Genomic DNA, 25,875 nt, shown 5'->3' on the forward strand with positions numbered 1-25,875 from the left:
TTGAATTATTGAGTTTTGGGGCTGGTACTTAAGAAACTGCACAAACTATATCATTTGAATTATCAGAGCTTTGGGGCTGGTACTTAAGAAACTGCTCAAGCTATTATTGAGCCAAGTAGAACTGCACTGAAAAAATAGTACTCATCCACACTATCTTAAATTACTTTTGTCCATTCAAGATTTTGTTACAGCTCTGGAATCAGAGTATTTTCTTGCTTATTTGCACCATCAATAGATATTACTGGAGATTGTATTTTTCACAAAAATAAAATGCATATAGAACACACTTTAGATTTATTTAAATAAGGTGATTGATTGCAGGATTTTCTTTTGTGTGCTGACACATAACTCTCTACAGAGGACACAAGTAGCATGCATCGCTATTTTAAAGATAAGTAAGCATGTTTAGACAATGTGTTTATGAAGAAATGTCATTCTCTTTTAAAATTGAAATGCATTAAACTTCTGTGTATTTCTATTTAAATCAACGTGACAATTTGCTACAGTGATTGATAAGTTATATAATTAAATTTGATATAAAATCTGAGATAATCAATTATAGTTTATGATGTGATAATTAAAAATAAATATATCTGATATTTACATAATAGATTATTTTTACTTTACAATTTATCTTTATCAAAGTTTAACACATACATCTTTATTGTTTATAGATTAATCCATTGATCTTCATATTTAAAACTTCTAGTAACTAACTATTGGACAATTGACCTTATTGAGCAGATGGTCTTTTTGGCAATTATTATAAAAGCTTTTGTTTCTGAGACAACTAGTCTTCTTGCAAGATGTTCTGAGACAAATAACCTTCGCCAGCCGCTCCCCCTATGACCATTTAAGGAAAGTGGCGCCTTTTTTGGAGAATATTTAAATAAAATTTAAAACAAGTTCAGCAACACACAAAAATAAACAACAACAGCTAACACACTGCAACTACGAATTTAAAACTATCATGTTATGTTCCCTAAATATCATATTTTAACAACTCATTGCAAGTATATCTACAGCCTACTTCTTGGCTTACTTATTGGCGCCTAGCTCAATGCCAGGTATGTGCAAGGCATTTTTTTTGTCACAATATCTTTAGCGCCTCTACATCTATACAGATGCACATATTTTTAGATGTATTGTGTCAAAAACTGTACGCAACTATATATATATATATATATATATATATATATATATATATATATATATATATATATATATATATATATATATATATATATATATATGGTGGGGGGGGGGGGGAGAGAAGAAAGGAAGCAGAAAAAATGTACTGAAAAATTAACACATTCTCACATGAGTTCAAGACTGTTAGTGCTAGTCAATGAACATATACTTAAGCACATCGGTAAATTTACTTAAAACTATAAAAAACTGCCTCCAAAAGATGAATAAGCAAACTTCAAATTAAGAGTAACTAGTTGTTTATTTTACAATCAGCATCATAGCTTTTGAAACAGGTAAATATTGTTTTTGCAAATACCCGTAAAGAGGTGTGTGAGCCAATACAGTGAGTTAACCTATGCCTTGTCATTATATTAAAAAAAATAACCTTTTAAGAACACAAATTAGCAGTAGCTAATTAAAAAATGTATAGATCTGAAGTGCGAGACCGATAGCATAAAATTTACATTAGGCTATAATTCTGAATGTTCCACCTATTAGGTTTTGTTTTCCATATTGTAAAAAAGCACACTTTCATACCAACTACACTTTTAAAACTGTCTTTACGCTGTAATGTTTTAGCATTTATGATGAAATATATTTTATTCTGATGGTAGACAATTTTCTTTTTAAAAATGAATAGTATTAAATACTAAAGTAATTATCGATCTGGTTTAATTTGACAATTACAATAAATGTGTAAACCTATACATATCTATATGTTTGCTTATCTTAATTAATATTCCTTTATGTCCAATTGCTTTTTTTTTTTACAAGGACTATAAAACATATTATGTTGTGTTTCTTGTTTTTGGTTGTATTGTGTATATGTTGTGTTGTTTTGTGAGATAACTGTTTTGTGTTGTTGGCCTACATGGTGTTTTGTTCTTGTTTTACAGAGTAATGTTTGAATGTATTTTTCACCTTAGTGAAGCTATGTCATACAGTATAAATACAAGTATATATGTATATATATATATATATATATATATATATATATATATATATATGACACCTTTTACTTTCGGCGTTTCCCTTAACCAAAAACCTGTATGCGCCTTGTATTATGAAAAAAAAATTGTTGTTACAATTCACAAGTTACAGGTCGGCATGCTAAGTGGCTTGTATAGGTTACAAATTAGGCAGACAGCTGTTATGTTTAATTACTTAAAAATAAGTGTTTTTGGGTTCTTTTTACTTTCTCGTATATACGAAGTATAGAGAAAGTCTTGTAATCGTGCAAAAAAAAAAATATCGAGATTTTTAGAAATCTCGACGTTTTACACTTCACTGATATGGAAAAACATAATTTTGCAATCTTGTCCGTATGTCTGTGTGTGTGTGTAAACACGATAACTTGAGTACCGTTACAGCTAGGTTGATGAAATTTCATATATAAATATTATATCAAAATCGTAGATCCGTATCAACTTTTGGGCGATTTCTGATAACCGGAAGTGGTACTTTTTCTACTTTGAATTTTTCAAAAGCCTATAACTTGAGTATTATTTCAGATAGATACATGAAATTTCACATGTAAGTAAAAGATCTAATTGTCTAACGTCTGTCAAATTTTGAGTAATTTCCGTTGACCGGAAGTACTAATTTACGCTATTTCCGATTTCTCAAAAAACACATGTAAATTTATAAAGTACTAATAATATTGCACACTGTAGTGTTATGCACATTTCATTTGCCGTTCACTTGGTGTGCAATTCTTTTTTCTACGAGATTTTATTCTATTTTAAAAACTTTAAGTAGGCCTATTTAAAATGGAGTTCCCATCGCATAGTTGTTTTATATAAGAATATTTGAGAAAGTTTAGGGGAGATCACTCCCGGTTTATTTGTAGTTTATAACCCACAAAAAAACCTACTTTTAGTGCAGCACATTTAAAATTTATACATGAATAAACAGAAGTCATTATCTGTCAAACTATGTAATTTTTGTTTATTGAACATATGTATTGAATCTGTATTTTATTTATTAGAAAAATTTCAGTTGTGATACATTAACACATTTTTCTTAACTTAGCTTCGCGTTTGTGGATTTGTTTGTTGTTAAAATTGACATCGAAAATTAGCCCACTTCTGATTGCTCTAGAGATATGAAATTTGGCATGCAGGCTACTTTCGCCTAACAATTTCAGATGCAATCATAAAAACTAGCAATTAGAGACCGTAATTAGCTTAATTTAATTACGCCCCAAGGACCATAAAATTGAGGACATGATTTCTAAAGATACCGACAAGACTGGAGGCCTATTGACACAGTTACTTCGGCCCCAATCGATGTGAGCGCGCTGGCCGTGATCGTATAGTGGTTAGTACTTCGCGTTGTGGCCGCGACAACCCAGGTTCGAATCCTGGTCGCTCAAGATTTTTAGTCCATGTATTTATAAACACTTAGTCAAGTCATACTTAATCAAGTCATTAGATAAAGTAGAAAATAAACAGTATAAAAAACTTTTTTAAAAACCACGTTTTTCTTGTGGACTAAAAAGTAGAAAATAAATTTTTCTTTTGTGCTTCCTCGAGCTGTGCAGATTCTTGTGATGACTGACAAAAAACGTGGGTCGGGCAGATGGGTCGGGAAATTTGATGGTGAACGTACCCACGTTTTTTGTCAGTCATCACAAGAATCTGCACAGCTCGAGGAAGCACAAAAGAAAAATTTATTTTCTACTTTTTAGTCCACAAGAAAAACGTGGTTTTTTAAAAAGTTTTTTTTAAGTATTTTATTTTTCACTGTCTTTGCTCAGAGAATATTTCACCTAGTAAACACAAAGTTCAAAAATGAATAATGGTATGTCAAAATGATTGGAGCAAAATTGGATATGTAGAAAATGTATCCAGTGAATATGTTAGAAGTGTAAATGAGCATAGTGAATCTTTGAGTAATCTGCACCTTGAGTGGATACAGCACAATCTAAATCAGATTCAGGTTTCAAATATTTATTTTCACTGAAAACAGTTCTATTCTGGTAGAATGTCTTAACTAATTACCCAACTCCGTTTACCAATTTAACCTAAAGGACTAAAGCACCAAAATAGTGATACACAAAACACTCAAGCAGGTAGGAGAAAATTAAGACAACAAGAAGTAGGCAACTACTACTACCATTTTTCTGTACTTGCTTCTTTTAACCCCTTCAATCATGCTTTTCATTGGTTTATTAACTACATTATTTTTAAATGAAGTTATTTTAGGACCCTATTAGGCCAGAGAAAGAAGCCATTTAATTCATGGAGATACCTTAAAATTAATGGCTAAGTTTTATTTCAGTTTTAAAAAAATCATTATTAAAGATTTAACTTTAATGTAAGATGAACACAAGCCAAATCTTGAATGTTTAAGTTGAGTAAATCAGGCAAACCAATCATGCAATCACAATGCATTGTAGTATTATTTTAACTTCCAAAATTTTAAATTCTTTTTAATAGTTACATTTTATTTGACTATTTATTTGACCGTGTAAAAGTAAAAAATATTCATTGAGAATATAGAATTAGAATAATAAAGTCTAAATTAAGTTTGTTACTTCCCCAGGTTGTTAGTCTTTCACAAAATAAGCAAAAAAAAGAAGAGTTTGATATCAGTTGATTGGTTTTGGAGTCTGCTTGGTTGTACTTGATTAATGTTGAAAAAGAATATTGTGGGCAAGGTTTGGCTGAATGATGATGAATGCATGTTCAATAAGAATATTGGGGGCAAGGTTTGGCTGAATGATGGTTTAAAGTGTGCAATAAAGAAAAATTTGGGTGGTAAGGTTTGGCTGAATGATGGTTGAAAGTGTACGTAACCAACCTGGTTTTTGTTTGAAACAGCTGGAGTAGTTGGAGTTGTAGGTTCTCCATCATCAGGTGATATATCTGACATGTTAGCATATATAGGCTGGGCACCTAAGCATGAAAAAAAGATACATATGACATTGCCTATTCTAAATAATGATTGGGTTATTTTGTTCATCACCTCTGTGTAACTTGATATATAGTGTCTGATAAAAATGTGTCTTAAATTATTTTAGTAAAGTATTTTAGTTTCTTAATTTGTTAATTACAGTATTTAAAATGAATTATTTGCTTACTAATTTATACTTTTGAAATGTATGTATAATATGTGATATCACAACATAAAACAATAATTTAAGGTTTTAAAGGGAACTAATAACAGTTTCTTATATTATTAGGCCACTGTCAAAATTGATGAATTAGGCATTTAGAAGACTACCCACATTTTTTAATGAAGTTGATATTTAAATTATCCTCATAGAAACCTGTAGAAATTTTAATCTTCCAACTCCAATTCATGATGCACCATTTATACAGCAAGAAATATTTTATCCAGCTTTTAAGCAAGAAAAGGGGATAAAGCAGCTAAATATTTGCTTAAGAAATAACAAAAGAAAGCCTTGGAGGTTGCGGAAAGACATGTGCTGGGGAAATCCACTTCCAGGAATGACAGCGAATTGACTACAAGAGGGAAAACTTATTCAAATTTTTTATTGTACTATAGTCTCAATCAATCAATATTATCATTTGTTACAACAAGTTGAACTTTTATGGCATTTAGAATTACATAGCAGCTTGTTATTTTTACACTTGCAGCGATTTGTTGTGCACTTAGTTGTGCAATTGCAGCGAGTGTAGCCTTGGCCCCCAGTCAATGATTGTGAAGATGCGATGGTTCTTAGTTTTTTTTCCTCAGTGCCAACTGACGACAATAACAGCAGTTTTTCGTGAAGAATTGAAAACTCACTTCTAACATACAGTTGTTTTAGAACACCATGTTCCGTTCCTAATTTGTAGAAACCGCCCTCTACGCTCATGACAACTGCAATCACGCTTCGGGGATCACCGCGACCTCTGTCAACATCTGGAACACGGATGTGTACATTGTTACCCACTTCACCATCTTTAAATTTTGTATTTGATGTTTTAAGCATCTTAGCACCTTGAGTTTGCAAGCCAGTATGAGCTGCTGACCTGTGTTCCATGATATCTTGATTGTTGTGACACAATCTGCAGGTAATGTTCCCTCCGTACCCTTCGTCTGCTTCATTGGGTATTCCACAAGAATGAGCTGCACTACAATGTTTTTCACAAACTATACAGAATCTGTTGGCCACATTATTGTCACACAACTGGTCTGGACGTTCCGCCACGGCAGCAGATGTGTTAGCTGAGGATGTCGTTGCATTTATGGCAACCTCCATTTCTTGTTCAATGTTCTCAAGATCTTCCTCAGTAACTATTTTATCGAGAGCCTCTCTTGGTAGATTTGAAGTGCTAAGTCCGACTTTTGCTTTGCATCCAAACAAGACTACGTATGGCGATTGTTGGATTCCTTGATGAAAAGAACAATTTTTCATAAATTGAATGAATTTGAGACTCTCAGCCCAATGAGCTGATTCATTTGTTTACATCCCATCATCATGTTTTGAACACCTTGGTTGGCACGTTCGACTGAACCTTAGCTTTGGCTATGCCTTGGTTTTCCGTGAACTAGTTTAAGTTCAGGCCACATGTTCTTTAGTTCAGAAATAACGCGATCACAACTTAGTCTAGATAGAACATTGGCCAGGACATCCCGGCCAGTGCGCACATTGGCCGGCCAATAAACAAAATACGCTGTCAAGTTTAAGCACTTCGGACTTTGGCCAGTACATCCTGGCCAGTGCCTGCATTGGCCGGCCAATGTATGAAATACGATCTTAGTGCTAAGTTCTTTGGGCTTTGGCCAAGAGAGCCGGCCAATGCGCACATTGGCCGGCCAATCCACGCTTTGGCCGCACTTCGGGCTTTGACAGTAACATATATATATATATATATATATATATATATATATATATATATATATATATATATATATATATATATATATATATATATATATATATATATATATATATATATATATATATATATATATATACATATATATATATATATATACATATATATATATACATATATATATATATACATATATATATATATATATACATATATATATATACATATATATATATACATATATATATATATATATATACATATATATATATACATATACATACATATATATATATATATATATATACACACATATACATACATATATATATATACATATACATACATACATATACATACATACATATATATACATACATATATATAACTATATATACATACATAAATATATATACATATATACACACATACATATATATATATACATATATACACACATACATATATATACATACATATATATACATACATACATACATACATACATACATACATACATACATACATACATACATACATACATACATACATACATACATACATACATACATATATATATATATATATACATAAATATATATATATACATATATAGTATATATATATATAGAAAAATTGTAATCATGTAAAATAATGAGTTCATTTGTTCAAAATTTGTGTGTGATACAAGTGCAGAGCTTAAATCAAGCTCAGCCTTCCTGGTACTGGCTCTCCAATAAAGCTGTGCCTTTATTGGGGTAAACTGTAATACATCATAGAACTCAAGGTGCAATTGTAAAAAGCATGCATGAAGTTTGAACATTGTGAAAAGTTTGAAGTATTGAAACTTAGAAGCTTAGTTCCAAATTGTAGATCATGAGTTTAATCAATTTTTACTTAGAGTAGGTAACAACACTTTAAATAAGAATTGCACATATGATATGCAAAGTTTGTTTATTTAAGAAATTTTTCGAGATCGATTAACCTTAGTAGATATTGAATATTATTCCAAGCCTATGCTCTAAAAACTTATAAATTGATGGAGTCAATCTGAAAGTGTTGGGTATACCTGAAGATGAAGAAGCAATCTATCTCAAATTCAGTGTCAGTATAATGTGAAAAAATCAGCATAAATTATTTTTTTACATGTTTGGAACATAATTCAGGGTTAGGGTTATATTTATTTATATATACATTTATACTGTTTGTTATCTTTCACTTTAAAAAAAAGCTATACACCCGCTTTTTTAAAAAGCTAGAAGTTTCTCAGAATGTGTTGGCAAAATATTGGATGAAAGTGATTCTTTTACCTGGTGGCAGCATTGGGGGCGCTACTGCTACACCCTTAGGCTTTGGACAATGTGGAGGAAGTACAGGCTGGAGTTTACTGATAGTTGCAGATGGACGACTGTGATTTTGGCTACTGGACCGTCTCATCTCTACACCTTCTTGGGGAGGTTCAAATATAGCAGCACTCAATGCTAGAAAATATCACAATATTGATATAAGTAATCTCAAGTGACAATGGAAGTGACAATGGAAAAAACTTTATGAGCATAATATTGTGGCCATCATAAGCTAAATTAGGATGATGTTTACCTGGTCTGGCATGTCCTTTTTCATAAGCTGTACTAATAGTATGTGGTCGCATTGGTTCGCTCTTAGGTCCAGATGGCAAATTAGGCCAATTATTCCACGTGGAACAAGCACTAGGAGTGTTATCTGAAGGTGTTGTTGGCGTAGAATCACAGTCTCCCTCAGCGTCTTCATGAGGTGAAGGCTGACATAATTTAGGGGAAGAAAAAGTAAAACCTTAACTTTAGTTGGTGAAGGCTGGCATAATATAGGGGAAGAAAGGGTAAACCTTAACTTTTGTTGGTGAAGGCTGACAGATAAGTTACGGGAAGAAAGAATAAAACCTTAACTTTTGTTGGTGAAGGCTGGCAAAATATAGGGGAAGAAAGGGTAAACCTTAACTTTTGTTGGTGAAGGCTGACATAATTTAGGGGAAGAAAGGGTAAACCTTAACTTTTGTTGGTGAAGGCTGACAAATAAGTTACGGGAAGAAAGAGTGTATCAGTTCCTTGTTAAAGAATAAAGGCTATAAGAAAAACAGAAAGGTAATTTTATCATTTTTGAGACTGTCATACAGATTGCTTTTTAGGATATCATATTGAGAGAAATATTTGTAAACAATTTACACTGAATGAGTTTTTTTTTAACTTAAACTTACATTTAACTGTTCAATAGTTAATTTTTTTTTTAAATTTACATTAAACTGATCATTTTATCTCACTGTCACAACCAGCCCCTCCTATCTCACTGTCACAGCCAGCCCCTCCCATCTCACTGTCACAGCCAGCCCCTCCCATCTCACTGTCACAGCCAGCCCCTCCCATCTCACTGTCACAGCCAGCCCCTCCCATCTCACTGTCACAGCCAGCCCCTCCCATCTCACTGTCACAACCAGCCCCTCCTATCTCACTGTCACAGCCAGCCCCTCCCATCTCACTGTCACAGCCAGCCCCTCCCATCTCACTGTCACAGCCAGCCCCTCCCATCTCACTGTCACAGCCAGCCCCTCCCATCTCACTGTCACAACCAGCCCCTCCTATCTCACTGTCACAGCCAGCCTCTTTAATCTCACTGTCACAGCCAGCCTCTTTAATCTCACTGTCACAGCCAGCCCCTCCTATCTCACTGTCACAGCCAGCCCCTCTCATCTCACTGTCACAGCCAGCCCCTCCTATCTCACTGTCACAGCCAGCCTCTCTAATCTCACTGTCACAGCCAGCCCCTCCTATCTCACTGTCACAGCCAGCCCCCTCCCATCTCACTGTCACAGCCAGCCCCCTCCCATCTCACTGTCACAGCCAGCCTCTTTAATCTCACTGTCACAGCCAGCCTCTTTAATCTCACTGTCACAGCCAGCCCCTCCCATCTCACTGTCACAGCCAGCCTCTTTAATCTCACTGTCACAGCCAGCCTCTTTAATCTCACTGTCACAGCCAGCCCCTCCTATCTCACTGTCACAGCCAGCCCCTCCCATCTCACTGTCACAGCCAGCCCCTCCCATCTCACTGTCACAGCCAGCCTCTTTAATCTTACTGTCACAGCCAGCCCCTCCCATCTCACTGTCACAACCAGCCCCTCCTATCTCACTGTCACAGCCAGCCCCTCCCATCTCACTGTCACAGCCAGCCCCTCCTATCTCACTGTCACAGCCAGCCTCTTTAATCTCACTGTCACAGCCAGCCCCTCCAATTTCCATGTCACAACCAGCCCCTCCCATCTCACTGTCAGTCTAATTAAAGTGACTATCAACATGCAGCTCAGAGAAATATAAAAGGAAGCCAAAAAGCAACTCTAGCAGGTGAATAATAAACACAACCAATCAAAAGATGACCATGCAAACAATACTATGACTAAAGCAAATGATTATTAAATAGTTCTGAGACAAGTTTAAAACATTTCTGCTTTCTACACTTGTGATTTTATGATCTTCCAAAATATTAGCTAAGTATTAGAATACCCTTATTTTATGATATCAAGAAAAAGGAATTTAAAAAAAAAAATTTAGTAGCCTAAATTCATCCTAACTATTATTCTAGCAAGTAGTCCCAACCATGATGCAAGCATGAACAGAAAAACTACAGATAAGAGTTAAAATTTTCCCAGTTTTCATGATATTGAATTTTAAAATCTTCAAGCTTAGAAGTTAATTGAAATTGCAAGAAAATCATAATACACATTTACATTTGATGAGAAATCTTTAATTTGGAACCAACTTGCTAATTGGGGTGATGGACTACAGATCCAAACATAATAGGTAAAAGTCTTACAGAAAGAAGTGGAAATAATATTGTTGAAAAATGAGACATACTTCTCATCTACAAAGATACAACAGTTCTAAAGTTAAGAATGCTATTATCTGCTCGTAGTATAGCTTCAAGACCACACAAAAAATTATTTATGATGTCAAGGACATTAAAAATACGAAGTGTGGGTCCAGTGGCGGAACTAGAAAAAAAGGGCCACCCCGCAAAAAAATTGTTTAGGTCACCCCCCCCCCCCCCATATATATATATATATATATATATATATATATATATATATGTATATATATGTATATATATATATATATATATATATACATATAATATGCACAAACATTAAATGCAAACATAGGGTACTTATTAATATTGCTGGCCAAATTACAACAACATGTAATTTTTGTCATGCGTACATTGAAAGTCTGTTTTAGTTTATTTTTGCTATACGACCTCATAGCCTCTAGACTTAGAAGGTCAAAAGAATATAATTCATGAAAGCTTTGTATAAAGTAATGGTGTCGTGTTATGTTTATTTTAATGTTTTTTTGTATTTATATTATTCATTTTAAATACATTTTCTTTTTATACAATGTCATTTATTAAAAAATAATAATTAAGAGAATTAATTGCTTTTTAGTTTGTTTAGTAAAAATCTATTTAAATGAGCTTCTGAGCACCCATATTTGACTATTTAAAAAAGGGAAATCAGTCATGGAAGTGGTTGGAACGTGTGCTTATCTTTGATAAGTTTGATTGTAGGAGAAAGAGGACTCGACTTTCACAGTGGTTTAAAAACAAAGGTAAAAAGAATATATAAGAGCTTGGGTTGGTGTTAATAGAATAAAGATAATCCAACCGCAGCTACTGTAATCTTTTTTACAAAACAACCATCAAGTCAAAAATGCAAGAAAATTTGTAAAATTTTAAATACAAAAAATGTTATTATGGTGTGCTGTGGGCCCCTAAATGGCGTGCCCCCCCCCCCCCCCCTGCATTGCAGGGGCTGGCGGCACTGTAGTTCTGCCCCTGCGCGGGTCTCCTCTTTAATATTAGTAAAGGTATCCAATAGATAATGAAGTGACCACGCTTTTCTTTATGGTAATTTAAATAGTAGCGTATATTAAAAGAAAATCATTTAATTTCTACTTTTTAGTGCATTATTACATAAAAGCTTGTTATTAAAACGTATTTTATGAATATATTTTTTTAGACTTTCATTTGGTCAACTTCTTGTCTTAAATTTGATACTTGACATGCTGGTTTTGTAGTCACATGGAAATGAATACAAAATATATTGTATCCTATTCATATTTTGTTTCAGTAGATATCGAATTTATTTCTGCTCATGAAGACCGAATAAATAATATTGAAGTGTGATATTTTATCCTGAAATGAGTCTAGTGTTGCTGTGAGTTTACAAAGCACACCAAAAACTAAAATTTAAATAATCAATTTTTTTAATGAAACCCAGTTAACTATGATGTAATGGCCAAAGTGTAAAGGCAGCCCTGACTATCCTCTCTATTAGACTGGGAACTACTGAAAGGAACTATGGAATTCAATGTTAGTTCTTTCTATTAATTTCCCACCAATGAGACACTAGAGCTATGGAAATGATGTGACCTATCCTACCTGATAGAGACTTAGTGACTGTGGTGTGGTGGGGCGCAGGAACAATGTGTCTTGAGAAGTGAAGCCTGAATCTTGGGAACTTACACTGGTCAGGCGGATTGCTGGGGGCTGTGCACAGGATGATCAATGATGGAGACATACAAAAAAAAAATGGTGTCAGGCCAAGCTTTTAGACTAAAGCTACAAAATTTATCTTAACATTTCTTACAAATATTACCAACTTATGTTAATATTTCTCATGAAAAGCAAGATTGTTATGCAAAGAGCTAAAACTTTTCAAAAGTTGAGGCTAAAAGCTTGGCTTGGTGGTGTACCAGCATGCCTTTAAAGATACCAAAATGCTCAATGTGATGAGATGACATGCCAAATTGTTGTCTTGGTCAGAGATTCTGTTAAAACAGTGCAAACCCTTAACTGTCATGGTGGTTTCACACAATCACACTGTTCTACTGTCATGATGGCTTCACACAATCACACTGTTCTACTGTCATGATGGCTTCACACAATCACACTGTTCTACTGTCATGATGGCTTCACACAATCACACTGTTCTACTGTCATAGTGGCTTCACACAATCACACTGTTCTACTGTCATGATGGCTTCACACAATCACACTGTTCTACTGTCATGATGGCTTCACACAATCACACTGTTCTACTGTCATGGTGGCTTCACACAATCACACTGTTCTACTGTCATAGTGGCTTCACACAATCACACTGTTCTACTGTCATGATGGCTTCACACAATCACACTGTTCTACTGTCATAGTGGCTTCACACAATCACACTGTTCTACTGTCATGATGGCTTCACACAATCACACTGTTTTACTGTCATAGTGGCTTCACACAATCACACTGTTCTACTGTCATAGTGGCTTCACACAATCACACTGTTCTACTGTCATGATGGCTTCACACAATCACACTGTTCTACTGTCATGATGGCTTCACACAATCACACTGTTCTACTGTCATGATGGCTTCACACAATCACACTGTTCTACTGTCATAGTGGCTTCACACAATCACACTGTTCTACTGTCATGATGGCTTCACAAAATCACACTGTTCTACTGTCATGATGGCTTCACACAATCACACTGTTCTACTGTCATGATGGCTTCACACAATCACACTGTTCTACTGTCATAGTGGCTTCACACAATCACACTGTTCTACTGTCATGATGGCTTCACACAATTACACTGTTCTACTGTCATAGTGGCTTCACACCATCAATATTTTCTACCCTCTAGCGTACATATAAATTCATTGAAAAAATTAATACTTTAGAAAGTTACCTCCTTAACACACATCCAGAATGAAGTTGTACAATGTATATAAGGAAATAGTGTTCTGGTCACTAAAGGACTTCCTGGGTTTTCCCAAAAGAAACAACTATTATTTTTTGTTATCCCAGGGGTGATTTTAAGACCTCACAAATTAACACACAGTTTTGATGTGGAGAGTAATTTTTTAAATATATCACTCGCTACAAGTTTTTAGCCCACAGCGAGGACATCGAGGCTGACTTATAGTTATCCCATAGGGTCAAGTCAATTACAAAGTCCATGCAAAAAATTAGCGAGGTATTTAGAGCCTAGACTTTTTTACAATGTGACTAGAGGTGATGAGGATTTAAACTTTTCATAGTGTGTTCCACATCTGGTGGTAGGGAGTGAATGTAAAAATCTGCCTCAATAGCATTTTGTTTATGACCCCATAAAATCATGCTTAAACAAAATTTTATTTGATACTTTTTTGTAGTTTGTCTCGTGACCAAACTGAAACTCACTTCCGAACCAGGTGGTGCAATGTCTGATGCCTGGGGGAGGGGGGAGGGAGAAGAGAGAGAAAGAACTAGACTATTCCCAGTGTTCTGAAGACCATATAAATCTATGCGTAGTAAGAGAGATACACACTAAATAAATTGTTTTTAAACATGCTCACACAAAATTACACATACAAAAGGTTTAAATCTGTAGAGCTGCAATTATTTATTTTAATCAACTAAGTAAAAATGTAAGTTCATAAGGCGGAAGAAAGATATGAAGCAAGCCAGAAAAGTGTTTGTTACATGATATGGCCCACAGTGTAGATTAAGCTCAATTATTTTTAAAAAAAGAAGTAAATGAATACTGGATGCTCTAATCCAGGAGTAGTTTCATTGAAAGTTAGACCAACTAATCCCTCTTGTAACAAACAGCATCCTATGATCATTTAATTATAGCTATAAATCTCTTACCCTCTAATACATATTTCCTAGATATAACTACACAATTGTATTACAACATGATCTTATTCAGAGTTCATCTTTTCAGACTTAACTAGCTGCATCAATGTAATAGTGTAAATAGAAGTAAATTATTTCAGACAGCTTAAGGAACAAATTAAACTTACAAAAGGAAAAAAAACAAAACAAAAAAACTTAAAGCCACTGGCAACAGTGGTTGGTAAATTATGTTTCAGGGATTTGATATATTGACCACATTTACAAAGGTTCTTTTGATTAGAAATTGTGTTCTTATGATTATTTAAAGGGTTTAAGTTTAAATGGTTTTGCTTTAAAGGGTTCTTCTAGTAATTTTCAAAGATCCTCAAGAAGTTTGTATGAAAGTTGTGAAAGGTTTTTACTGTATGTTTTAAGGGGTTCTTTATGACTTCATTTTAAAGGTACTTTGCATGGTTCATATGATAATTATAAAATAGGGTTCACTTAATTGTTTTCAAGAGTCGATTCAATTGTTTACAGGGTTCGTCATGACCATTTTTCGTAGTATACTCTTGTTTGTGTTTTAAAGGATTCTAATACCATTTTTTAAAGGTTCATATGACTATGTTTAATGGGTTAAAATAGGCAGATAAATATGTATGAAAACAATAGTTTTAAAATGTCACAAAGTATTGAGTAATCAAAGTTGTAAAAAGCAAATTATGTTATAAAAACGGTTACAGGGGACAGCGAAATGAGAAAACTAAATACCTGAGATGTATTTCGCTTGTGCATAGTGTGGCTCGGGGAATGTGATGATCCACTTGAGCTGCTGTTGATACTGTTGATGCTGCACATGCTTGACTTGCGGGAACCCAAAGAAGAAGGAGAACTGGGAGGAGATGGTTGCTTGATCGAAAAATAAATAAAAAAGTAAGTCTCTTATTATAGAAGTAGAAAACAGGTTATATAAAAAGGTGAACAAACAAAACAGGTATTGACTAACACCGTGTTTACACATGTATACTAGACTTGACCTACTAATTTGTATACTAAACATGTTACGGGTATATGGAACATCTTCTGAGTCACAGGGCACAAAACCACGCCCCTTTTTATGTTCTGGGTCAAGTTTTTGTCTTTGCTTGCTGAGCGAAAACATAGGACATGTTCTGAATTTTTAGATGAGTGCACATGCGTCAAAAGCAGTAAGCGCATCATAGATCTCAGCTGATTGCAAAACTAAATATAGATTCTACTGATTTTGAGCACACGATTTCATAATTTATAACTTCTCTAGGCCCTACTAAAATTTACATTTTTATAATTACTTAGTATTTCTTTAATTAGTCTAAATTCCAAACACGTTTTAATGAAATAATGTAATGTCTAAGGTATTACAATTTTGCCTTAAAACCAGTTTAGGTATTAATTACAAAAATAATAATTAATTAAAAAATATAATTTAACCAAATTTATCTCCAATTTTTCCTTTGACCAATATTTGTTTTAAGTGTATCAACATATTTTCAGCTTCCGTCTGACATGAATAAATCTTTAGGCCCACCCACCAGAATCATTGTTTCTTCCAGACTTTTTTCTCCTGGGGGGGTGGGGTCAACACTTTTCTGGGGGGGGGGGGGGGGGCGGCAGGCGGACACTGGTAAAAGTATATATTTTCTATATAAATTCAATTCCAATTCGTTCTCCCCCCCCCCCATCCCCCAAATAGATGCCTGGAAGAAACTCTGACCAGAATGTGTTCATTGGATCACACATAATCAACTAACTATAAAAACAGGCGGATAAAAAAGTCATAGGCTAATTATTTAGGTTTTAAATGGGTCATAATAAACATACAGAAACGAAGTGGGGGGGAGGGGGGGAAATGTCATAGGCCCTACTCTAAAAACTAGATCTACTTTTATTCTTAATAATAGACTCAGTACAGTTATAACACGATCTCAATACATATAATGAACTTGACAGATGGGAGTTTTTGGAGAAATCGGGCCTTTACTTTAAGCAAACAAATATTTAGCCCTGTTTATTGGAAGCTGTTTCAGAAGGATATAGACAAGCAATTAAAGAAGCTGGGGAAATGGCTACCATGGGGTTGGGGTGGGAAGTTTCTTCCAGGCATCTCTTCGGGAGATGTGGGTAATGTCTACGACCCGTGGTATTATACACAGCATTATATTTATAAAAACTGTCTAGCTCCAGTAGCTGGCACTCCAGTAAAATTTATAAAATCTTGCATGTTCTCTAATTTTTATATAATTCATTGTTGAATCTCAAGCACCGTGGCTACACCATTTTCCTTTTTTAAAAAAAAATAAAGCTGTGTGTATCTATGTTTTTTTTACTTTGATTACTCTTTATTTTATTTGTCTAGGCCTTTATAGCAGACGCTCCGGGTAAAAGGTCATGCTTGTTTTATAAAATGTTCTATAACATGTTCTGTAAGTGTGAACGCTAAAGTATACATGTTCTGTGGAGAAAATTTTGTTCCAGATAAAAATAAATTTTGGCGGGCTTTGTGTTCTGGAAATGTATAGTATACATGTCGAAAGTGTAAACGCGGAATAAGATATCTCACAATGAATGAGAACAAGGTAAGAAGGTGTTGTGTGGTTTGAGTTGTGGGTGAAGTTGAGTTTAACTAAGTTGTACATATGAGACATAATGTTGCCCATTTCTATTTTATTTATAAAATAATTCTTCAAACTAGTTCGCATTTTCTTTTTTATTGTATACAATACAAAATAATGGATACAGCATAAAATTTACATTACTTTTTCTACACATTCTAGATTTTAAAAATCAAATCCTTTTGTATTAACTCCAAAAAAAAATAAAAAAATAATTTGGAACTTTATTATATAGAGGAACTTCCAAAAAATAAGTTTAGGTGGTGGTTCTGATGCTTGAAAAGACCTTTTTTTACTAGCTTTTTCTTAAGTTACAGCATATGGACTACTATTTTTCTGTGAGTCTTTGGTCAAACTCGTTTCTCAAATTTGACCCAATTTTATTGGAGCCATTTCTTTCAAAATTTCAAAAATAGTGTTTCATGGTTAATGCAAGCAAATGCTAATATTAGTCACAAAAACTTTTTTTTGGAGAAATATTGCTAGTCCCTTCCACCAAACGCTTGAATCAACAGATGTGTGGAACACTGAGCAACTGCTAAATAGACCAGTATCACTGAACCCCCAGTTATAGACCCAGCTGAAGTAGACCTCCCCTATCAACTGCAAAAAGCCTACTAGAGAAAAGATTAGGAAAGTCATCTTCCACGTGAAGGGTGGGAAGGCAGCTGGATCTGATGACACCCCAGGCCTTAAACACAAACCTGGAAGCTCTGTGAGCGAATATGGGAGAAGGTAAAAATACCAACAGACTGAAAGGAAGGCCATCTGAAAAAGCTACTAAAGAGGTAATATCTACTACTGTAACAATTACAGGGGAGAATCAAATGCCTTTAAGTACCTGGAAAAGTTTTTAAGAAGAAGAGTCCAGTTGAGTAGGATGAGTAATGTCCTTGACCTAGAGGTCAATTGGATTCTGACAGAATAGATCCTGCACGGACCAGATCCCAACACTCTGCATCATAATTGAGCAGTCAATAGAGTGGGACTCACCACTGTACGATAATTTAATTGATTATGAAAAAGTTAACAGTGTGAATAGAGATACTTGCAAAGCTATTACAACACTATGGCATTCCAATGAAAACAGTAAACCTCATTAAAAACACATGCAAGGGGACATCCTGTCCAAGATGAGATTTTAGGTGTGAACGCTAATCAATCAAGGATATCTGTTATCCACTCTTTATCATCATCTGGATCATCCCACAACCAACACCAGATGCAGGAGAAAACAAACATGGTAGCAGGTAAGTCAGTACATGATGGACTTCACAACAACCAAAAGACAAAAATATTGAAGATTAATGCTACCAGAACTGAACAAGTAGAGTAGAAGTACAGCAAGTACCACTTCTGGTAACCAGAAATCACTCCAAACATGAGAGAGAACTATACAATAGATTTAATACTTGTATATGAAATTTGTTTAAGTTAAGGTAACTGAAAGAGTACTCAAGTTATCGAGTTCACAGACAAACACATAGACAAAATTATAAAACTGAATTTTTCCTACAAACTGAGGAGTAAAACGTCAATATTTGTTAAAATCTTTACTTAAATTTTTTTTGGCATGACTAAAATACTCCTGCCATACTTTGCATATGAGAAAAAAGTATTGATGTGATTAGGGATGCTTGTCTTAAAATTGAAGAACTTCAGCACAACTGTATACTTCATAGTGAAAGAGACCCATTGGATAGACGCATGATTATCTACAGATGAACTTATTTGCTACTAATGCGACATACCCCCTTAATACTAAAGTGACATACCCCCCTCACTACCAATGCAACATGACCCAACAGCGATTACTTGTTTTTACCTATCATGTGTCTATCGCAGAAAGCACTTCTACACTATTTACGCTTACTTAATATAGTACAAGAATGCACACGATTTTCCCCCCAAAATAACGTACGTTTCTAGCATTTTTTGTTTTTATTTTTTACTAAGTTTACTACGTCCAGTTTTGGACAAATTTTTACACTTGTTTTCATGTAAACAGTTGCTTCTGCATTATGGTAGTTTTCAATTTGTTTTAAAGAAACAGTTAATTAGATTCTGTATTATGTTAGATATTTAAGATATTAAAATTAGCAATCAGAATCTATTGTAGAATCATAATTTTTTAAATATTACAAATAATACTGAGCTCTACGTCGAGTTGAATCACAAAATTAACTCTAAACAATAAACACTATTAGAAAAACATATTAAATTATATATTTTCTTTGAGAATATAATTTATTTATTTGATGAGTATATTTTGTGCCTTTTTAATAATTAAACAAACGAGACTTATTTTTAAAACAATATCAAAGAAATGTTGTTGGGGGTTACCTCCCTTAGCTTAGGGACTGGTGAAGGGTTTTGAGGCTTAAGTAGCAAATTAGTTAAGGATGTACTCAATATTGATTTTCACCTACTTGATTAAAACTCCAGGCATTTTCAACACCTTTTAGATCAAGAATGACTTGTTCGCTTGATGGAGGTAAAACACTAGGTTCACTGGCTTGCATACATAGGCTCTCCATGATCTCACTGATGTGGCTGATTTCTGTAAGAAGCTTTAATTCCTGGTCCTAGAAAAAGTTATCAAAGATTAGAATTTACTAACATAGTGAGTTTTCTGTAACTAGAATAGCTATTGTGTGGTACAATCTGGTGTGCCCGCCCTATAATGTTTTGTACATTTATTTACACATAGTAGCAGGTCTCGTTGGTAACGAGATTTTGAAGATACCGGGAAATAAGTTGTGTTTACATTGTTCTATCACTAGTGGTTCATTTTCTACAATTTTTCTTAAGTTTTGTGTATATTGCTTTTTATTTTTTTAACGTAAGTGGTTATTTTCAAACGTTATTTTTAAAAAGTGTCTTGGTTGAAAAAAAAAGCGTCATCTTAAGGGAAGTAAAATAGTTTTGATGCCCAGGCCGGTAAATGGTTAAGTTACACAGGTGTTTGGCCAAAAGATTGATGTAGGTTTTATGGTTCTACATGGACGATACATGACGTAATAAAGGTACAACTATAGACCCCATTATATTTTTGTCGAGAGAAAGTAGATAGCCTCTTACCACAAAAGGTTTTAGACAAGTGATGAATAAACAGAACCTTGACCGCTCTTCTATAAGAGCCAACCTAACAGAGTTTTTCTCGGTTTCTTCTAGTTCATGGTATTTGGAATTCACTTCCAGCATTGCACTCTCTAATTTTTGATGCATGTCTGACTTCCCTGAAATTTTAAAAAGTATTATTTCACTTCATTAATGTAACAACAATAAACTTCTTTTATAGCAGTATTTGGTTGGTTTCTTTTAAATCTTTTTTTTATAAAAAAAAGTATGGCAACATAAAAAACAATTTTGACTCATTATAGTACTAGATGTGTAGAAGAGATGTACAAGAAATATTATCAGTATATGACAGCCACTACCTGTGGAACATCGCTGACAATTTATTTAGAAGGCATTATACAGGGATGTGACCACACCATGTAAAAAAAGGGGGAAGTTTTTTCTGTCAAGAACTCAATATTTTATTAATGTTATATCGCAGTTAAAGCAGTGCAAATTTCTGTGTGCACTTTTTTCCGTCTTTCAGGGACTGTCAGGTTTGAAAAGGGATCTTTACATTACCCCCCCCCCCCCCCATTCTATGTGAAAGCAGCCATCTGTGACGAGAGTTTTATTATAGACAACGATGAAAAGACCAAGCAGAACTTGTGATTACCCCCCTCCCCTAGTTTCAAATATTTAAAAACTAAATCTGCCCCCAATAGCTGTCACTAATTTGACCCGGCTCTACAATAGTAAACATTTGGCATGAACCACAGCTCACAAGACCGGTAGGGGTGGTAGTGATATGCCTAGAGAGTGAGGGAGGGGGCAGTTTGGCGTGCTTACATTGTGTCTCGCATGGTCCCTCCATGAAGAGAATTATATATATTGAAAGTAGTAATAATTTAAACCAAAACATTATACCATGAGTAGCTCCCTTTTTGACCTTTTTCTGTAACCTTATTGTGTCTGATGCAGCCTTCTTGATATCAAGCTTTGCTTTCTTGTATTCTGAAAAGAAAAAATACACTCTCTTTTATGGACTATACTGTCATAGCTTAGTAACTCTAAAAGAAAAGAGCAGTAAATAGATTAAATCACTATGAGGATCCAGAAGGTAAAATGATAACTCATCAATAAAGATTTGTTGAAAAAAATATTTTTATAATGCCCCCTAAACCATGAATGTAACAAAAGAAGTAACAAAATTGAGTTACAATAATTATGGTCATTACAAGTATCATGGTGGAAAAGCAATTTGTCATTTTGCTTTAATGCTGTGTATGAAGTAGTAGTTTTTTAAATGTTTGGTTGGTAAATGGTTTAAGAAGTGAGACTAGCCTATAATGGACAATAAATAACAGTGATAAAAGTGGCATACCTTTAGAATGATCTTTATCTAACTGGGCTACTGCCTTTTTCCAGTCCTCTAGCTTTTCTTGTAGTGGTGTCACTAAGTTATCAAGAATGGAACTGCAAAATGTAGACCAAAGAATTCTTACCTACCAATAAAAACTTCCATAAAGCTAGAAATATGTAAAATAAAAAAAAACGTAAAAGAGGTATATAATATTACAAATATTATACAACAGCCTACTTTGAAACAAAGCAATAAATGCATTGTTGGATGGTTTGTTTTAAATGGAGAGGAATTGGGGAAGTGTCCTCACAAGGATGAATGAAAACTAAGCTGCTCTCAACAAATAATGCTCATTATTATTTACAGGGTTTGTATACATTTTTGAAAATGAAATTCCAACTTTTTTTTTTTAAAAGTTCCAGTTCCAGACTTTTTACAGATGTTTTTGTGACTACTTTATAAAATGATGCAACATTTGTACTCTCATTTTAATAACAGTATAATATTTATTTTAGGCGATTGAGCTAATGTTTGTATTAAACTTTCTCAAGCCAATTGTCAGAGAGGGGGTTTGCTTCTTATGACCTAACTATACTAAAAAAAAACACAACCATATATATATATATGGGATCCGGACAAAAGGCCAACATGGACAAAAGGCCAACAAGTTTTATATAACAACAAACTACAATTACAGACATTTAATTTTTATTGAAAACCAGTTATAATGATAAAGTTATATTACAAAATAGAAAAAAATTAGGGCCTAGTATGATAAGTTGTATGCCATGCTACTAAGAAATTCAAGTCTAGTTCGGTTTTCCCTTTAGGTAATGACATTGTTATCCTGTCCTCTTTGTATATATATTTTGTTTTTTTATGGCTAACCAAGCAATATTGCCTCAATCTCTACTTTCACTCGTCCTTGTTCTTGTTTTAGTTTTTTTTAGCAAACAATAGACTCCAGGTTGATCTTTTCCAACTCTTACCTGCCACCTCCTGTGCCACCCCTCAACTGTGTTTTGGGTCCTTGGAATCCCATTTAGATAATTGTCATAGTTTCTTTCATTCTTTTTGCAAAATGTGGTGGTAACGGCACCTTCTGTTTATCCTTTGTACACTCCCTCATACCGAGTCACATGTACCCCATTGTCACCTTACAAGGATCGCAACTAGCATTGTCTCTTGGCATTCTGCCTTGTTGCATGTGGGTGATGATGCTGGCGGCTTTAGACTTTGTTCTTTGATGGCTGTCTCACCTCGCTGACATAGGAGCTATGATAAACAGCAGTGACCACATTTCACAATAATTAGGTGTTGATCCTTTGTGTTTAAGACACTCCCGTAATCTTCAGTCGCTTGACCCGATGGTTTACTTATAAGGATAGCAACTAGCATTGTCCATTCTGTTGGAAGTTTTCCCTTATTGTATGCCCTTTTACATTGGTTGTCTAGGTATGAGCTATGTAGTAACACATATTTTGCAATATAAGTATTTTTATGTTGTCTGCCTTATGGTCTGTCAGCCTTTTGGCTGTTGGCCTTCTGTCCTACCCATATATATATATATATATATATATATATATATATATATATATATATATATATATATATATATATATATATATATATATATATACACATTCCATTTAGTATTAAGACAATTAATTCTAAGAGATGGGCACAAATTATGTTTTACTTCCTAAAAGCAGAGGTGCCTGACATACACATGTTTTGAAACATAAACTAGTAGTTACCTAGTCAAAAGTTTGAGATGAGACTCTATACTTCTATGTCTCATACACAAGCGTGTCAAAGCAGAGCCTATTTCACGGGTTGCACCTGAGAAATAAAAATAGCAACTTTATAAAACAGGGTTGCCTGAATTTTAAAAAATGTCAGTAACAACAGTACATCTGGACACAAAATTTCTGTTATCTATGTGACCAGTGTTAAAAATTAGAATATAGATAACATACTTTTTGCTGAGTTTTTTTTTTTTTTTACAGCGTTTCTTGGATTGTTTTATGGATGCAACTATTTTTCAATGACTAAAGCTTTTGTTAAGAATTTTGCACAAGTATATATATATATATATATATATATATATATATATATATATATATATATATATATATATATATATATATATATATATATATATATATAGAAAGAGAGATATATGGTTAAGTGGTTAAAAGTAATTACATTGTTGCATTAAGGTGCAATTAATTATAAAACACATTTTGTTTGTTTTTGCTTGACATTGATCATGGATATTGTGAAAACAGATATCTTGAGGCAAATTTGACCTTGCTTGTGCTTGAGAAATTAAGATTCTGCTGATCCAAAGAATCAACATAACCAATAAAAAATGCAAAGAGAACAAGAGGTGGTTTTACTTAAAAATTATGACTTTACAAACAGGGTTGGTGAGTTTAAACAAGGTCCAGGTAAGTGAGTACAACTGTAGTATGAATGAAATAATTTAAGAAATGTATGTGAGCAACATTTGACTAGGTCCTTTAACATATTTTTGTATTAAATTTCTTTTTTAACTTATTCATAAGACTTAATAGCATACATTAAATGCACACTTTTTTGCCCCTAGCTTCAAAATATATTCAGGGATGATGTAAGTCCAAATCTTGTTACTTTAAATTATGACCATGGGAGTGTGAAACTACAACTCAGTTCTCTTCTCACCAATAGGACATAGAGCTGGACTGGTAATCTTTAGAGCATTGTTTTAAACATTGTTTTAAGTCATTGTTCAAAGAAGGTCTTTTGCAGAAAACAGTAGGAACAGTCAAACATAAACAGAGGAATTCAAAGCAAAAAAAGATGAACATAGTGCTGATGCTACTTTGCTAAGCAAAAAATAAATACTTAAAATGACAAAACAGGCAGTATACACAGTAGATAAGTATTATGTATTGTAGTATAATTTTATATAGTTAAATTAATTTGAAACTATTTTTAAAACCTGCCTCCCCCCCCCCCTCTAAATTTAGCCTTACACTACATTCATCATTTAATTACCCCTTTTTCAATTTTGACTTTTTTTCTTATATGCGTCTAATTGTGTCAAACCTATGAAGTAGGTTTTTTTTCTAAGCTAAAAATAACCATCTTAAAATTATATATATTCTAGTGCCAGCAGAATTTAATCAGCTAGCATGGTCATGTGTCGCAACCACATTTGTCTTGTTGTCAAGCAAGTGGGTGTTGATGGTTTGTTAAGAAGATGCAGCCATTAAAAATTTAAGCATAGCTAAATAAAATATGAAACCCGCGCATAGCTCAGTTTCATTCCTATATAGTCCATCAAATAAATTAGCTTTTCCCTCATAATTTTTTGGTAAAATAGAGAATATGTCCAACTAATTTTTAGAAAACTTCAGATGGTGTTAAAATATCAGCGTACAAAGAAAAACGTATCCCATAAAAAGGCAGTAGAAAACTTGCATGTATTCGTAGTTGAGCCTCACCCCTCTCCATAATGTCCTTCTATTACAATAGTTGTTTTAAATAAAATTCCAGGCTTTTCTTTGACACGCCTAAAAACTAGTGATTTTCAAGACTTTTTAAAAAATCAAATTCACTTTTAATAACTTCAACCTTTTATCAGACTGCGCACAAACCCTGAGAAAGTCACTCTTGTTTTGATCTGATTTAATATCTTCATATTCATAACCCTAACCTATAAAGTAAGTAGTCCACAGCCTATTCTGACATCAACTCTCAGGATGATAACTCTCAGGATGATTATTTGTCAACTTTTCAGCATATTGTTTCATCAGGAAAAATTCAGACAATGAACAAAAACATAGCTATATTGCACAGCTACAAACATAAATAGCCACAAGTCAAATAGTCTGCTGTAATGTAGCTTTATGTTTATAGTTGAGAAAGTTTTGTCTGCTATTAAAAATTCTGGTTCGCCTGATTAGGCACTGATTTTAACGCTCACCGTATGCAGTCATTTACCAACCTTGCCGTATATCATGGGTGGAATCCACCCGCATACATTTATACAGAGAAAAACAATTCAGGCATTGTATACAAAACCAATAAAAAGTGTAGACACGCATTATTGAATTAAGCATAACATCCTCTTTGAACTACATAAAAT

The 25,875-nt window shown here is 33.8% G+C and overlaps 1 protein-coding gene across 6 annotated transcripts in view; it reads right to left on the reverse strand.

Moving 5' to 3' along the window:
- The window catches only part of LOC131941431 (protein MTSS 2), a 48,959-nt gene that overhangs the window by 17,786 nt on the left and 5,298 nt on the right, over window positions 1-25,875 (reverse strand). For 5 of the 6 annotated variants that reach the window (XM_059300684.1, XM_059300682.1, XM_059300679.1 and 2 more), the window contains 10 exons: window positions 23,498-23,582; window positions 21,762-21,853; window positions 21,305-21,391; window positions 20,399-20,556; window positions 19,747-19,902; window positions 15,438-15,575; window positions 12,449-12,556; window positions 8,583-8,763; window positions 8,294-8,464; window positions 4,996-5,090 (listed from right to left, as the gene is read on the reverse strand). In XM_059300684.1, coding sequence (XP_059156667.1) covers window positions 4,996-5,090; window positions 8,294-8,464; window positions 8,583-8,763; window positions 12,449-12,556; window positions 15,438-15,575; window positions 19,747-19,902; window positions 20,399-20,556; window positions 21,305-21,391; window positions 21,762-21,853; window positions 23,498-23,582 — 1,271 coding nt within the window. The remainder of the gene's footprint in view (window positions 1-4,995; window positions 5,091-8,293; window positions 8,465-8,582; window positions 8,764-12,448; window positions 12,557-15,437; window positions 15,576-19,746; window positions 19,903-20,398; window positions 20,557-21,304; window positions 21,392-21,761; window positions 21,854-23,497; window positions 23,583-25,875) is intronic. The other variant, XM_059300683.1, reaches the window with a different exon arrangement.

This window comes from Physella acuta, unplaced genomic scaffold (genome assembly GCF_028476545.2).
Source record: "Physella acuta isolate Inbredline_101_S28 unplaced genomic scaffold, ASM2847654v3 ptg000362l, whole genome shotgun sequence".
Taxonomy (NCBI): Eukaryota; Metazoa; Mollusca; class Gastropoda; family Physidae; genus Physella; species Physella acuta.